General features: G+C 36.3%; 1 protein-coding gene across 1 annotated transcript in view; it reads right to left on the bottom strand.

The window, feature by feature from the left end:
• LOC112046212 (protein singed wings 2) overlaps window positions 1–16,510 on the bottom strand; it is a 43,453-nt gene that overhangs the window by 10,408 nt on the left and 16,535 nt on the right. The window contains exons 4-6 of the mRNA XM_052885458.1: window positions 15,442–15,604; window positions 14,063–14,220; window positions 7,056–7,229 (exon numbers count right to left, since the gene is read on the bottom strand). Coding sequence (XP_052741418.1) covers window positions 7,056–7,229; window positions 14,063–14,220; window positions 15,442–15,604 — 495 coding nt within the window. The remainder of the gene's footprint in view (window positions 1–7,055; window positions 7,230–14,062; window positions 14,221–15,441; window positions 15,605–16,510) is intronic.

Below are 16,510 nucleotides of genomic sequence, written 5' to 3'. Positions count from 1 at the left end.
AAGACATTACATACATACATTACATAGCACATGAATGAGACATCTGTGTGCCTAGTTTTCAATATTTTCATATTGTTACTATCACGTTGACGTAAACGCAAATTTATATGTAATTGAAACAGTTGTGCAGTAGTGCCACTAGATGGCACTGTTTCAATTCCTTAGAAATTCGCGTTTACGTTACGTGACGGTAACAGTATCAAACTGCCACTAGGCCCTCTGAACGTAGCCTAATACTGTAAGGTCAGTGGGATTGTGTAATCGAGGTGACCCAATAAACTCCAAATCACAAATCAAGCAGAAAATAAACAAACGAAAAGTAACACGCTCTCAATAAATATGAATACAAGCAAAAATCGTAAAACTTATCATCAGCTTATTTTAACACGCATATATTAGCTTCACTTTTAAATAAGTATGTAAGAAATTCTTGGAATGTTAATTTGACCCACTTTCCCTGTCGTCGATTAGGATGAAATTTTGCACACGCTCTGAGTTCTAATGACAATACATAACTAGCTAAGAAACGTCATTACAAATCCAATATGGCGGGCCGGACTGGCTGTTTGGAATCCAACCCCATGATATGGATATCAAATGAAAGGGTTTGCTGACAGGAGTACGAGAAAAATAGTCACGTGACTTAAATCCATTATGGCGGACGTCCGAGATGGCGAACAGGCTATTTGAAATGCACCCCTGAGATATGGGTATCAAGTGTGTTTTTTTTTTATTCTTTACAAGTTAGCCCTTGACTACAATCTCACCTGATGGTAAGTAATGATGCAGTCTAAGATGGAAGCGGGCTAACTTGTTAGGAGGAGGATGAAAATCCACACCACTTTCGGTTTCTACACGGCATCGTACCGGAACGCTAAATCGCTTGGCGGTACGTCTTTGCCACTAGGGTGGTAACTAGCCACGGCCGAAGTCTCCCACCAGCCAGACCTGGACAAATTAAGAAAATCTCAATCTGCCCAGCCGGGGATCGAACCCAGGACCTCCGTCTTGTAAATCCACCGCGCATACCACTGCGCTTCGGAGGCCGTCAAACTATATTCATTATTTAAAGACCCACTGATGATATCACCAGTCACGCAAGTGAAGAGAAAATAGACAAAATGTCGTCCAATTTCGTCGGAGTTGTTTCCATCACATTACGATACACAGATGCGAACTAAAATAATTTAATAAATATAGTCCAGCCCGAAATGTGGTCAACCCTGTCATGGATATTCTACGAGTAGATTAATGAATTAAGTTATTATCATAATGCCTGGCTTCTATACATGATCGGCCATAGACTAGGTAGATGATTAATGATAGCGCCATTAAACGTGAATAAAGTACAAGCTGGACTTCCGCGCCGAGGGTTCTTTAAAACTTAGAAAATAATTAAGTAACATGTATTACTAAACTTCATAAACAATAAACGCACCGATTATTGCTCTTACAAAATGTTAAAGTGAATCCTACTAATATTATAAACGCGAAAGTTTGTATGTTGTATGTGGATGTTTGTTACTCTTTAATGCCACTACTACTGAAGCGATTTGGCTAAAATTTGGAATGAAAATGGATTTTACTCTAGATTAACACATAGGCTACTTTTTATCCCGAAAAAATCCATGGTTTCCCGAGATTTGCGAAAACTGATGATTTTAATCATATGAATGTTTGTTACTCTTTCACGCCTCGACTACTTAACCGAATTAGCTATAATTTGGTATTGAGATATATTATAGCATGGATTAACACATAGGCTACTTTTAATCCAGGAAAAAGCCATGGTTCCCTAGGGATTTATGAAAACTAAATTCTACGCGGACGAAGTCGCAGGCGTCCGCTTGTTATAAAATAATCTTGAATTTTTACAAACTTCGTAAAAGGATAGATAATAATAATAATCGTTTATTTGCAAGAATTATTGTTCTTTACAAAATATATACTCTAGCATCATCTCACGATAGCGCAAAGGAATCAAAACCTATTATATTTTGATTCCTTGGTGAATGCTAACAAAACTTCATAAACGGGAGTATATTTTGACCAATTTATTTTAACTTGAAACCTCTACGTTCTCAACGATTTTGGCAAACAAACAGCACAAAGTGCAGAACAGGCGAACAAAGTGAAATAAGGGTTATTTCCTTTCGAAGAAAGGGACCTTAAAAACGCCGAGAAAAGCTCGGCCAGCGGAGTGCATATTTTGTGTTTGCTATAAGTGTATGGGGATTCATGCGACCCGCTTGATGTGGTTTATGTTAATGTAGGGAATACCACATTAAAAGGGCCGTCCAAGTCCATGATATACGATCGGCAACAAAATGAAAATGACTTTTTCAATAGAAAAAAGGCTTGTCTGTAAATTGTTTGTTAAGGTTGTCTGACTAGCCGACGGCCCGCGGTTTCATCCCTATGGTTCCGGTTCCCGTTAGGATACGGGGCCTATGACACTCGCAAATAACGTGGTTTTCTAGTGAAAAAATTTAAATTGCCCCTACAATACCAAAAACTCTACCTCTTTTTATTATTACTTGGTACTATTAGTATTAATTAGTAATTGTGTACATTTTTTTCATTTGAATAAAAATATTCACAACAGCGTTACAGATATTCTTACTGAATGTCACTTTTATCACTGAATCAACTGACGGCCTCCGTAGCGCAGTGGTGTGCGCGGTGGATTTACAAGGCGGACGTCCTGGGTTCGATCCCCAGCTGGGCCTTTTATTTGGTCCAGGTCTGGCTGGTGGGAGGCTTTGGCCGTGGCTAGTTACCACCCTACCGACCAAGACGTACCGCCAAGCGATTAACGTTCCGGTACGATGTCGCGTAGAAACCAAAGGGGTGTGGATTTACATCCTCCTCCTAACAAGTTAGCCCGCTTCCATCGTAGATTGCATCATCACTTACCATCAGGTGGGATTGTAATTAAGGGCTAACTTGTAAAGAATAAAAAAAAACTGGCTTTGGCTAACAACTGGATTAGCCTATCCATCCTGAGATCGTGAAGTCCCGAGTTTGTGTCTGGGACTTCAAAATATTAAACTTTTCTTTCTTTTTATGATTATTTTTAAATGATTAATAGTTGGCGAGATAAATCTAGTTTGGCTAATGAAAGTAGAAACTTTTCAACAAATTCTGAAAAAAAAAACAGAATTAATTATCAAAATTATAGTGCAAATATTGGAATAACTGAGTTTAACACATATAGTATAAGTAGTAATGTATTCACAAACGAAAAAATAATTTAAACAAAGTATGAAAACGCATGCCTTTTAATTTGTTTAAATGATCTCTTAAATTTGGCGGTCTCTACTTTCATTAGCCAAACTCTAGGACTGAGTATTTGTCAAGAATACTTGGAAATCAGCTGCTTTTATTCCCTGAGAAAACAAAAAACCGTTCAAACGTAGAGATAATAAATGTAGGTCTAAGAGCCAATGAATACTAAATCGGATTACAATATTCAATTCTAAAAAATAAAGACTTTGTTACTTATATAACTTTCTGTCTTTGACATATAAATAAAATTTAAAGTGTCCCGTCTGTGCAATTATTTTTTGCAATTAGATGTTTAAGTTTATGAAACAGAAAAGTAAATTTGTTATTCATCATATCAGCCAATGGACGTCCACTGCAGGACATAGGCCTTTTGTAGGGACTTCCAAACATCACGATACTGAGCCATCTGCATCCAGCGAATCCCTATTCTGCGCACCTTTCACTTTTCAGGCGTAAGTATAAATAGGCGTCTAAATAGGTGTGTGCTGCTAATAATTGGAATGGGGAAATTTACGAACAATATGAAAATACTTTTAGTTTTATTTGAAATACTCATTTCAAAGTTTCTCGAGAGCTAAATAAATATCGGTTAACTGACATATTGTAACAATAAGGAGCATGAATTGACTATGTAGGAACATAATGAACGCCTACTGTGACGAACTTCATCTTTTATGAAACTTCATCCTCTTGAAACTTTACCTTCCGTTAAAGTTCGCAGCTTGAACTTTTCAGCTTAATATCAAATGTTCGTCATATCAAAATTAATTGGCAAAGTCTACTTTTCTGATAGCTCGTTAAAATAAACGCTTTAAGCGTAAACATTAAAAAGAAAAAAAAAGGTAAAATATCGATGTTTTTCGTTTACTTATATTTTTAACGATATCCGTAACGCCTGTTGTAAATTGGTAGCGTTTTACATGTCACGCTTAACTTAGTGAAGGAATAGTTATAATGGTGCATTGTTTCTTTGCGAAAACTTACTACGATAAACCTCTTTCCGTTTCCCGTCAGCAACAGAACAATAGAGCAACTCTTTTGTTCTGTGGAAGTTACCAACTGACTACAGTCTATTTCTGTGGTACTGCGCTGCAGTCTTAGTTAATTTAGTTTCAGTACAACGCTAATGTAATAACATAGGTACCTATGTAATTGCTTGCTTACAATAAAGCTTTTTATTCATAACTAGTATGTGCAATTCTTCCCTACACTACCCTACTTCTACACTACCCCTACCCTACCTCCACCCAACCCCTACCATCTAATAAATAATCCAAACAGAGCCTAAACATTTGGTTTGAATAAGTAAGCCCGTTCTTGAGTTATAAAATTACAACGAAAAGTGGCATTGATTTATATATACATAGATATAAAAAATTGCATCTGAAGTTTCGTTACATGTTCCTTATACTTGTTTCCTTAGCAGTGTAAGTTTACATATTATACTAATACAATTATTTTCATTATCAGCAGTAAAAATATCTAACAGCATTTCATGGTCACAAAAGGAAGTTGTTATATGTTCCTATACCTATTACATTGTTAATGTAGACATTGTAAATCTTTACAATAAAGTCGCTCTTCTCAGAGATATGCAACAGCAACGCAACCACAGAAAACATAACGCAACTGAGATGCGACCTGTGGGTCGCCTACCGGTACGCTACTATATCAATTCGGCCATTTGGCACACACAAAATCATTGGTACTACCCAAATTTTACTGTATTCATTTATACATTCATATGGCGCTCCTATATGATGATAAAAAAAGAGATTTTAATATTCATAATTTGAAATAGAAATTTAAAAAAAGAGTTTTTAAAAAAGATAACTTAAAATATTGCTTGGATTTGAATCTGAATATTTCTCATTTTGATCCTTGCGTTCTAAAAGTAATAACAATATTTCTATGCAATAATGTACGAGTAAATCTTCATTACTACTTCTGGGACGGTTCTCTTCAAAAACAAAAAAAAATAACCTGAAAGTTACTACAAAGCAGTATTTTAGTTCAGATACAGCGAGCTTCGAAACATCGGGAAATTGTACGTAAACGACTGATGAGCGATTAGTAGAATGCGCATACAAAACTCGAGAATGAGTCGCTTCTCAATAGCTTCGTAGCAGAAGGCCTTACGATTAAATATGAGCCCATCGACCTTATGGGTCGACGTTCGAGAAACACTAAACATTTTACGATCATACGTTTTACGTTAGAATACATAACCACAAGGTAAAATTCTCAAATGTAGTTTTATGTAAGTGTAAAATTATAAAAGATTAAAGTTAACGCTTAGGTATATAGTCACAATCTAATGTTAAAATGTATAGGCTGCCTTCCTCAATTAATGGGTGAAATACGAGTACTAATAGAATTTCTAGTATTTCAATTCAAACTAATAGTTCATGAGATTAATGCGGTCAACCGTGCAAACTCTTCAGGGCCTCTAGCCATATTACAAATTGATTCTCTAACAAATGTATGGAAATGTTTGATTTATAGATTGAACGCAACAATGTAATTCCCATATTTAGTTTTCGTAGCGTTAGCTTTGTAGAAAGAGTATCGATATGTAACATAGAGACTATTATAGAGGCCTAGTTTTATAATTCTACTATATAAAAATAAGTCGAGTTTTCCTTCCTGACGCTATAACTCCAGAACGCACGAACCGATTTCCACGGTTTTGCATTCGTTGGAAAGGTCTCAGGCTCCGTGAGGTTTATAGCAAAGAAAATTCAGGAAAAATTTCAACGTAAGGTAGAGGTAGGGTAGGGTACGGGTAGGGTAGGGGTAGGGTAGAGGTAGGGTAGGGGTAGGGTAGGGTAGGGTAGGTTTAGGTTAGGGTAGGGTAGGGTGGGGGTATGGTAGGGAAGGGTTGGGTAGGGTAGAGGTATTTGAAAGTTTACATCGAGTTTCACGCGAACGAAGTCGCGGGCATTCGCTAGTATTAGTATAGATTCCGGAACGTAAAGCTTAACTTAAGCTACGCATAAGGGGGTACCCTACTTAACATTATAAACGTGAAAGTTTAGATGTGTGTTTCTCTTTAACGCCGCAACTACTGAACCGATTTGGCTGAAATTTGGAATGGAAATAGATTTTACTCTGGACTAGGCTACTCTTTGTCCCGAAAAAATCCATGGTTTGCCGAGATTTGCAAAACACTGATGATTTTGATGGTTTGTTACTCTATCACGCCGCGTCTACAGAACCTAATCACCTGTAATTTGAAGTAGAGATAGATTATACTCTGGATTAACACAAACTTTTTATCCCGGAAAAATCCATGGTTCCAGAGGGATTTGTGAAAAACTAAATTCCAAGCGGACGAAGTCGCGGACGTCCGCTAGTAGATAATCTATATACTAATATTATAAAGAGGAAAGATTTGATTGTTTGTTTGGCTTCGAAACTATTGAATTGATTTGAAAAACTCTTTCACTGTTGGGAAGCTAAACTGTCCGCGGGTGCTATAGGCTATATTTTATTCCCGTATTCCTACGGGAACGTGAACTACTTGGGTGGCGTCTGCTAGTAAAACATATATATATATTTTAATAATATTTTCCATATCTTTACAATATGGCCAATATTCCCATTCCCCTCCAACTAGTCGGGAAAGACTGTGCTAGGAGTGGGTACGACAATAGTCCAACGGGGCGGGGATTGAACCCTCAGTGATGAGTCCGACCGCTCTTACCGTTGAGCTATTGAGGCTCTAAATAAGAACGACAATGATAATCTACATCATACCATGTTACCTTGTTTCCCTCAAGGCGCAGCGTGGTGGTACTGGGCGGGAGCGAGGCGGGCGGATGCTCCAGATCCTTCTCCGTGCAGTTGGCGGTGATGAGGGGGATCAGCGTGCCCTTGGCGTCGGACACCACGTGGGTCATTGCACACACGCACATCTCGGGGCACGTCTGTTTTACTGTCTGTAAACAATCTAATTGTTACAATAAAGTACTTATAACCTATTAGTGGTAAGTGAGTTCACTGTCTCGTTGATCACGAGGTCTTGGTTTGATATTTTGACGGCCTCCGTGGCACAGTGGTATGCGCGGTGGATTTAATGACGGAGGTCCTGGGTTCGATCCCCGGCTGGGCCGATTGAGGTTTTCTTAATTGGTTCAGGTCTAGCTGGTACTAGCCACGGCCGGGAGGCTTCGGCCTACTTACCACCCTACCGACAAACACGTACCGCCAAGCGATTTAGCGTTCCGGTACGATGCCGTGTAGAAACCGAAAGGGGTGTGGATTTTTATCCTCCTCCTAACAAGTTAGCCCGCTTCCATTTTAGACTGCACTATCACTTACCATCAGGTGAGATTGTAGTGAAGGGCTGACTAAAAAAAATAAAAAAAAAGTATATTAAAGTGGGCGGATAGTTGTGCCTCCAAGTATATGTTTAAAATTGAATTCAAAAGTTTATTATTCCAGCCTCTGTTTATTTAGGCTTATTTATGAAACAAATAATAATATAAAACAAAGCTCGTTCACAACAACATTTTATTATCTTTTAAATGTCTATGGAACAAACACAAGCTTTCATCATCAGAGAACAACAGACGAACATGTTTATTTTTCTCTTGGTATATAATATATGAAGCGTAATAGAAACATTATTCCAAGCCTGAAAGCTTAACGAGATTAAACTAAGGTTACTAGTTTTATCAAGATACATGTAATATTGAAGTGTATGTCTGAGTTTCAAAATGACTGTTTTTGCAAGTGATTATATTTACACCATACTAAACAGAATTGTCTGATTTTAGAATTTAAACTATTGTGAGTGTTATTCATATTAATTGATTATGAAACACGGCTAAAACTCACGTGATATTAGGTCGGAGTATGCCCGACTAGTTTCGAACCCATGACTAAGGGCCCCGTATGGGAGTATGCCCGACTAGTTTCGAACTCATGACTAAGGGACCCGTATGGGTTCGAAACTAGTCGGGCATACTCCGATCTAATATCACGTGAGTTTTAGCCGTGTTTCATAATCAATTAATAGAATTGTCTGAATTGATTTTAATTTTTTTTTTCGTGTTGAGTAAGTGCCGATGGCTCCATGTGGGACCACTACGGCGTCACCGGGGGGTTTGGGCGAACGCAGAAGCATCGTCTGATGAGACCCGAAGGCTGAAACAAAGATAGAGGACGGAATGACTCTCTAAGGGCGTCTCCTATGAGACTCGGACCTCGGCTTAGAGGGCCATTCGGGAGGGTGTAACCGTGATCTGAGCGATTTTAATAGCACTTTGGAAGATAGAAGTGGTTATTGAGCAACATAGATAGGCTATAGTCCGGGATCTAGAAAAAAAATCGGTTGTCTGTAAAGTCGGTTTACTGACATAAGAAAATATTGATGGAATTACATTGGGGTTACATTTCTCAAAAGAAAATGTTCGTTTTTCTAAAATACTGTTTGATAATCTTCATAGACCAGAATATACTTTATTTCTTGTAAAAAAAGTTGGCAACACTAGAGCGAAGGAACGACGCATGTCATCTTTTTTCGAGTGTGCAGCCGGCTCCATCGAATTATAAGACGCTGTCACGTCAAAAAACATTTGGTTGGTAACAACTTTTGGTAAACTACCCTCCTTCCAATTTGTATCAATAACGAGATTATTAAAAGTTGTTACTAACCAGCTGTTTTTTTACTGTTGCTTGATAATTGAACAACAGTAAAAAACAGCTGGTTTTGTAATTTGTAGGACATTGTGGCTGTTAAGTTGTATAACAGCCACAATGTCCTACAAATTGCGTAGTACATTATCTCGATCCGACGCTCGGAAATTTTTATTTCCTGATAACTCAATTAGCTAAAAGAATCAAGAATTTTCATAAATAAAAAGTTGATCGTCTCATCTAGATGAAGCTACTCACGAAAAATTAACTTGATAGTAATCAGTTGTAAAAAATGTGCTACGGATCCCTGACTACTACTTTTTACCGACCATTTTGAAAAACTAATAATAAAACAATTGATAGGTAGTAAAACAATCAATCTTCTTACTATCTATTTTTTTTAGGCGTAACGTTAAATTGTAATTTTCTTCTTTATTGAAACGGGATATTGTAGGTGGGTGGGTAGGTACTTACTATTCCATGACCCTACGCCCAAGTAATAGCCTTAAAGGTTACCAGGTTGAATCGTAACTTAACAAGCTTTATTTGAGCAACCTAATTGATTAACACTGACATGAGAACTAAACTCAACTAATGAAAATTCTCCCTAGAGTATACGTACCTATAACTAATAGCATTAACAACTGAGTCTTAGGGCCATAAATCATTTCTCTATATCTATCTCGCTTGCACTTATGGGTCTTATGGAGCCGTCTAGTGAAGGGTGTAACAATGAAAGACATATTATCGATAAGTAAAGTTTATTATCGTATCTTGTTCACAAAATTAAAAAAATTAACAATATTTGATTTAATATAATACATATTTCATATTATATAATTATTAACTAAATAAAATTAATCTTCATCTGAGTCTTCATCATCAGAATCTTCGTCTTCTGCCAAATTTATTATATATTAGTATCCATAGTGCGCAACGAGTAACACATGAATGTATTTATTTAATTGCAGTAAACACATTTATAGCAAAAAAAATACGCAATGCAATTACATTAGAAACCGACCAATCAGAATCGTCCAAATCATTATTGACTCATCATTAGCACGTGCGCAGGTAGCCGTTTATCGATAATTAGGGTGCGCAGGTAGGCGCGCTGCACATTCCTATCTTTTTTGACTTTTATGACCGGACGACTCAGATGATAATGCGCATACTATAATTCAGTCTTTATTTAGGCACTGAACTTATTACTACCTAATAGGGTAGTGGACTCATATCAAATTTAATATAAACAATATTAATTTTGTATAGTACGAGTACATGATGGATTAAGATTCCGAAATATATCGATATTAATTAATAAAGTTAAGGATTTCTAAATTAAAAAAAAAATTACAATTTTACCAAACGTCAAAAACGCTGTCGTCCATTTTGTGACACAATGTTACTTGATGTACTAAATTAATAAACGTCTACCACCTACTAATTAATAACTATTAGTTATTAATTAGTAGGTAGTTTGTAGTTTGAATCTTGAAAATAGCAATGCATTGCTCTACTGGGACCAGGGGTGTGATTCGGATATTTTATACTAGTCGATGTAATATTGGCCTATAACAAGTTATAATACAATTTGAACTTTATTTTTATGGGATGCAAAAAATAAAATGTCAATAACAACGTTGCCATGGAAACGAGCGATGTAACATCGCTGTAACTATACAGAATGCAGGGGCAGATAATTATCACAGACAGGTATATTGTTGCCAATAGACGAAAAACTATCAAAATATTTGGACCTTGCTAATGAGATTATCGCCTAGTGGAATGTTGAGTAAACTATTATTGTTCCGATAGTAGTTTCAGTCAATGGTCTTATAGCGAAAAGTTTGTATTTTATTAACATTGTTAAAAATTAAAAAAAAGAACTAATAAGTGAATGAGAGAATTGGAAAACACTAAACACGTGATGTCATGAAACAATAAAATAAAGACCATCATGGTCGACAATGTTTAGGCTCGTATTAACAAAAAAAATTTTTAAAAATTGAAATTTTTATGTACTTACGTCTCAAAAAAATATATATTTTTTTCAATCTAGTGACACGATAATGAACATTTAAAGATAATTTAAAAAAAAGTGTCACCTAGCCTATTATGACACGTAGGGAATATGGCCTCTAATATGGGCTCCCAAATACCCCATGCACATTCATCCAACGGCTTTCAGTAACCTGCTGCACTTCACCTGTCTACTACTTAGTGGACTACTAGACGAATACTACTCTACTAGACTTCAGGTTTGGAACTCTTTGTCGGTGACTTTGGGTGATTTATTATTTATTTACACTTTGTACACTACAACAAAAGAAGAAACAAATAATAAGACAGAAAGCTTCGAACAACACCTTATGAAGCTTTCAAGCTAGATCAAGGGTCGGATACAGAAGACAGTGATTTTTGTGTGCCTTGACCATTGCCTGGGCATGAAAATGTCCGCAGCGGGAGGGTTGATTTTAATTATAAATTTTTAATACTGTTTTGTATTACAAGTTACATCGCCCGCTAAGTGAGCCTTCCTATAAAGCCCATAGATAGGAACAGGAAACTAAAATTTCTGAGCGTCGGGACGAGATAATGTACCACGCAATTTCTAGGGGATTGTGGCTGTTAAATTGTATAACTATTAGTTAATCAACAGTAAAAAACAGCTGGTTAGTAACACTTGAAATAAACGAATTTAGATTGATTTTTGTAAAGGTCCTTATGCTTTATACTTTAACAACATCCGCCAAAGGGTTGCCACGAAGCTAAATGTACTGCTGATGACAAATAAAGTACAATGTGTAATTTTCTTTACAACTTTAGAACGCGGATTAAACGACTGACTATGTTGCTATGTTGATGTTGACTTTACTATATCGTTGTTACATCGACGACAGTAAAACTGAAATACCCACTTTTGTGAGACATTTTCTGGTTATACGTTATCTAATAATACATTGGTCAAACAAATTGTCCAAACGGTCGCATTATCATACATTTTCTAATTCCATCTTTGATAAGAAATATTACATGGAATTTTTAGGCAAATTGATGTTCATACTTAATTTCATAAGCGCAGCTAATTATTATGTTAGAAGAATTCCAAGATGACATCATAAAAGTAGGGATAAAAAATGGCGGTACAGGCCAGCAAGCCTATATAAGTCATTGCGCACTTCGTTCTGAACGATATTTTCATAGGGTCGGTCGAGTAAGATCGAAACTGTCCATTTTGAGTTTGAGAATTTGTTACTAGGATAGTGTAGTGATATATCTTTGATTTTGTTTAAATTATTATTACAAAAGTGCATGTGTGTGTAAATAAATTATTTATATGTCGTTAATTTTTATTAAATCACCCAACTGGTTCCTGAAAATAGTATTATTACAAAAAATGAGATTTAGCCTGTCTGAATATAGCAGTGACTAGGAGCGATCCCAAGACCTGTAAAATCGCCTAAATGAACACAATAAACCTACAGCCACAATACAACTAAATAAAATAAATATTGTCTTATTTGAGAATATAATATCGTTTTAGCGTTGAAAATGGTTTCTTAAGCCCGTCTTCTAAGTATAGCTGTCCGATCGACCACTTGAGCTCGTATTATTTCTCATAATTATTGGTTCGAAGTTATTTTTCTCGAGGGATTTTGTTCTCATTTGAGGGTGATTTAATACCAGCACTTTAAGGGAAAATAAGTTTGATTCTGTCTATTACGAAAAGTTAGAAATTCGTAATAATTCATCAATAATTGTTACTTAAAATATTTTATTCGTAATATCAGATGAACTCAACTTTAGGACCAAAACGTGTTCTAGTTTTAAACTAAGAAAAATACGAATATTTAACCATTGCGGTAAACAGTTTTTTTCTTTCTGAAATTTAGGTCAAAATCAGAATAAATAACGAAAGAACGCTTACTTCAGAATTTCTTTTTCGTTTTATTGTCTAACAAATATGGCTTGGTAATTTACAAACTCTTAATATAATTTTACCTTTGTCTTGACATGAAAGTTTTTCGCAAAGATCAAAAAACCTCTAAATGTAATTTCGAATTTTTAATAAGATATTATTTTTTTTATAAACATCTCTCTCTATTCTGTATCGACGCTTTTCTAACTTGACCACCTCGACAGTGTAAGTCTAGAATTCGTCTCTATCTGTCTCTGTCTAACACGGATACTATGTACATATAGAGGGAGATACAGATTAAAGCGCATTCAATAAATTGATACACATTTTATGTGGTTCAAATAAAATGATTAAAATAATAACCATTTTATTTTTCGGATACAAGTTATTGAGTTGAGGAACCCTGTGATGGACTCACCCCAGGTTACGGACTTATACGTTACGAATAAAATAGGCTCTTGCTCTGGGGTCATATATGTTCGAGTTATAGTTCTTATAATATGAGCCGTAATATCGTGGGATATATAATCTGTAGGAGTTTAAAATAATATATATATACACCTCCATCGCAAGTAGATATCATTATCACCATCATCATCATATTAGCCCATGGACGTCTACTGCAGGCTCAGACCAATTATAGAAGGATCTGTATCGCACTCATAGTCACGAACAAAATTGTCTGTCATTTTCTGAGGAAAACGAGCTTAGATTTGGTACATATCTTATACTAAACTAAAAGTTTTTGCCCGTTTTTTATTATTAGAAAGGTATTTTTACGGAGCTCTTTAACCGACGAACACGATTACAACTATTTAACATCGATACTATAGAGACAGTTTTTATAATCGCATTAGATCGTTGATCATATACTTTGACAGAAAAGAAACGCCAAGCGAGGCAGGTCCTATACAATAATTGGTCTGAGACTGCAGGGCATAGGCTTTTTGTAGGGCCTTCCAAACATCATCGCCTTATTATCGCCTTAGTCCAGTGTTGGGCAGCAGCGACACAGGCGCAAGTGATCTAGTTCTGCGCTCACCAACCCCCATGCCCTACGTGACCAGTACTGGGCAAAACTTTGTGCTGGACCGTGAAAATATCACACAGATATTATCATGATTTGAATAAATCTTTGGATTTATGAAATCATCATCATCATCAGATGTCACACTAAAAAGCTACTTAGTCTTGAAACAAAAACCTTACCCGTATAATATCCATGACTTTGTACAGCGGTTTCCCTCGATACAATTGTTGGTGGCACATTAACTGGTAATAATCTGTTAACTTATTCCTCACGGTTCCATTCTCATTCTCTATTGCCAGCCAGTCCAACCCGCCGTCGCTGCAGTCCCAGTTATTGTCTGCAAAACCATACAAATTGTATTATTTTATGTTTATATTTATTTCTAGCAGACGTTTAACACATCGCCACATTAATTTCAACGAAGTCCGACACAACAGTACAATACTAAATTTTACAGAAATTTACAGAAGACCTAGATAAATTATATTATATTTATAATCATGAATCTCTCTTTTTATTCTTCTTTGATTGACTTAATAATAAGGTAAATATATAATATAAAAGAAAATAAAGACCGAATCCTAAAGTCAATGGCGTGGAAACTCCGACCACGATCGATTTCCTTGGTATTAAAATACCAACAGTAACAATCTATGATTTAATGTACATAACTTTTCTTTATCTTTAACAAAAATTCAATTTCAATCAAATGATGGACTTTTAACAATGAAATGAATAAAATAAACATTGCCATTCAACAGGACATTAATCTAAACAGAAATACGCAATATATTACTTGGATAACTCCTATTTATTCCCTGGATTATGCCATGGATTATTCCCTGGAGAAATACAAAGAGAACATTAAGTAATCACTAACCGGTTAGCGATAAATGTTTTTCGGATAACATTTCCGTAATGACCTAAGCTTAGGATACGAAGGTAGAGGTATATAATACAGTAATTTTTGAATTCCCTGGAATTTATTAATTCGACGGCCTCCTTGGCGCAGCCCGTGGATATATGCGGTATATGCGGTGGATGTACAAGCGATTTATGTCGTGTCGCGATGTCGTGTAGAAACCGAAAGGGGTGTGGACAAACAAGTTAGCCCGCTGTCATCTTAGATTGCATCAACACTTACCATCAGATATGATTGTAGTCAAGGGCTACCTTGTAAAGAATAATAAAATATAAACTGACGTTTCTATTTCTGTTTTCATTTGTCTCTCACTTTTGACATTTCAGTTGTCACAAACCTTTTTTCTGCGTATTTGTTTCATTTAACCAAACTAAAAATTATTCTTAATATGAAAATTTAAATCAAGTGATCCGTATGGAAACAACGAAAACGGTCATAGAAACGTCAGAATTCTACGGAATTAATAAATGGACTATAAGTAGAATCAAACGTTATTTGTTACGTAGGCGTAACCTTTGACTTCACATAAAATCAGACTGAAATTTTGTACCGATGATTGTAAAGCTACATTCTAAATTTACAAAGTAAATAGAAAGCTCCTTTTAGAAATACGCCAATTTCTCACAATTAACTTACTTGCAAGATAAACCGTTTCTAGAACAGGTGGTCCACGTATGAGGTTCTCTTTCATATGCCTCAACGAGTTATTTCTAAGGTCTAATACTTGCAAGTGCCTCATATTTTCTACTAAACTTGCTGGCACCTCCCACAATGAGGTAAGGTCATGCATCGTGATCTTCTGTAACAAGTAGAAAATTAGTAGCTGCTATAAATACAGTGCAATTAAAACATGCTAAATAGCAAAGAAACTCATGCACCTCACAGTTGAGAACAGTAGTTGGCCTAGTGTTCTCAACTGTGAACACTGTGTATTTCTCAACTGTGAAACAAACACCTTTCAATACTAGGAATGACTGACAGTCCTCTGTGCAGAGCCTGCATGGAGGGAAACGAGACACCGCTACACGTTATGCTCAGTCGCAGAGGCGTGACGGAACAACGAGCAACCTATATTGGTTCTTCAGCGATACTCCATGAAACTATCGACGACCTGGGCGGCCTGCTAAGCTTCTGGCGCGAGCTCGGCTGGATGGAGTGAATCCAGCGGGGACCTACACTGAAGGATCCACGTAAACCAATCACTTGGCCTAGTGCGGAAACGGCCCAGAAAGAAGAAAATGCTAAATAAATTTATATTGGAAAACATTCATGCTAATTACACAAATATTTCCCAGCTGTGGGTATCGAACCCACGGCCGTGGTTGCCCAGGGTCACGCAGCCTACAAGTGGTAATTATTTGGACGTTGTAGGGGCACCCCCAGGGGATCATTTAACCCCTGAGTATCGAATTTAACCTCTATTTGTTTGAGAATTTTCCCCTACAACGTCTATGAGATCCACTGTTAGTGCTTTAAGTTCTGTGGTCACTGCCTACTGCGCTCCTACATAAAGCCAAATGAGTTAATTTGAAATATACAACAAGTAAAATTAAATTAAATTGTATAAAGCAAATGAATTGATATTAAATCCCTTTCAAATTCAAGGACAATGGGGTTGAAAGCCTAAGCTGTAATGAGCCTCTACTTGTCCATAATGTATTTTCCATTTTATATATAGGTATAATAAGAATTTAGATGGATTATA

Source organism: Bicyclus anynana, chromosome 14, assembly GCF_947172395.1.
Source record: "Bicyclus anynana chromosome 14, ilBicAnyn1.1, whole genome shotgun sequence".
Classification (NCBI taxonomy): domain Eukaryota; kingdom Metazoa; phylum Arthropoda; class Insecta; order Lepidoptera; family Nymphalidae; genus Bicyclus; species Bicyclus anynana.
This window is presented reverse-complemented; position numbering and strand designations above follow the sequence as displayed.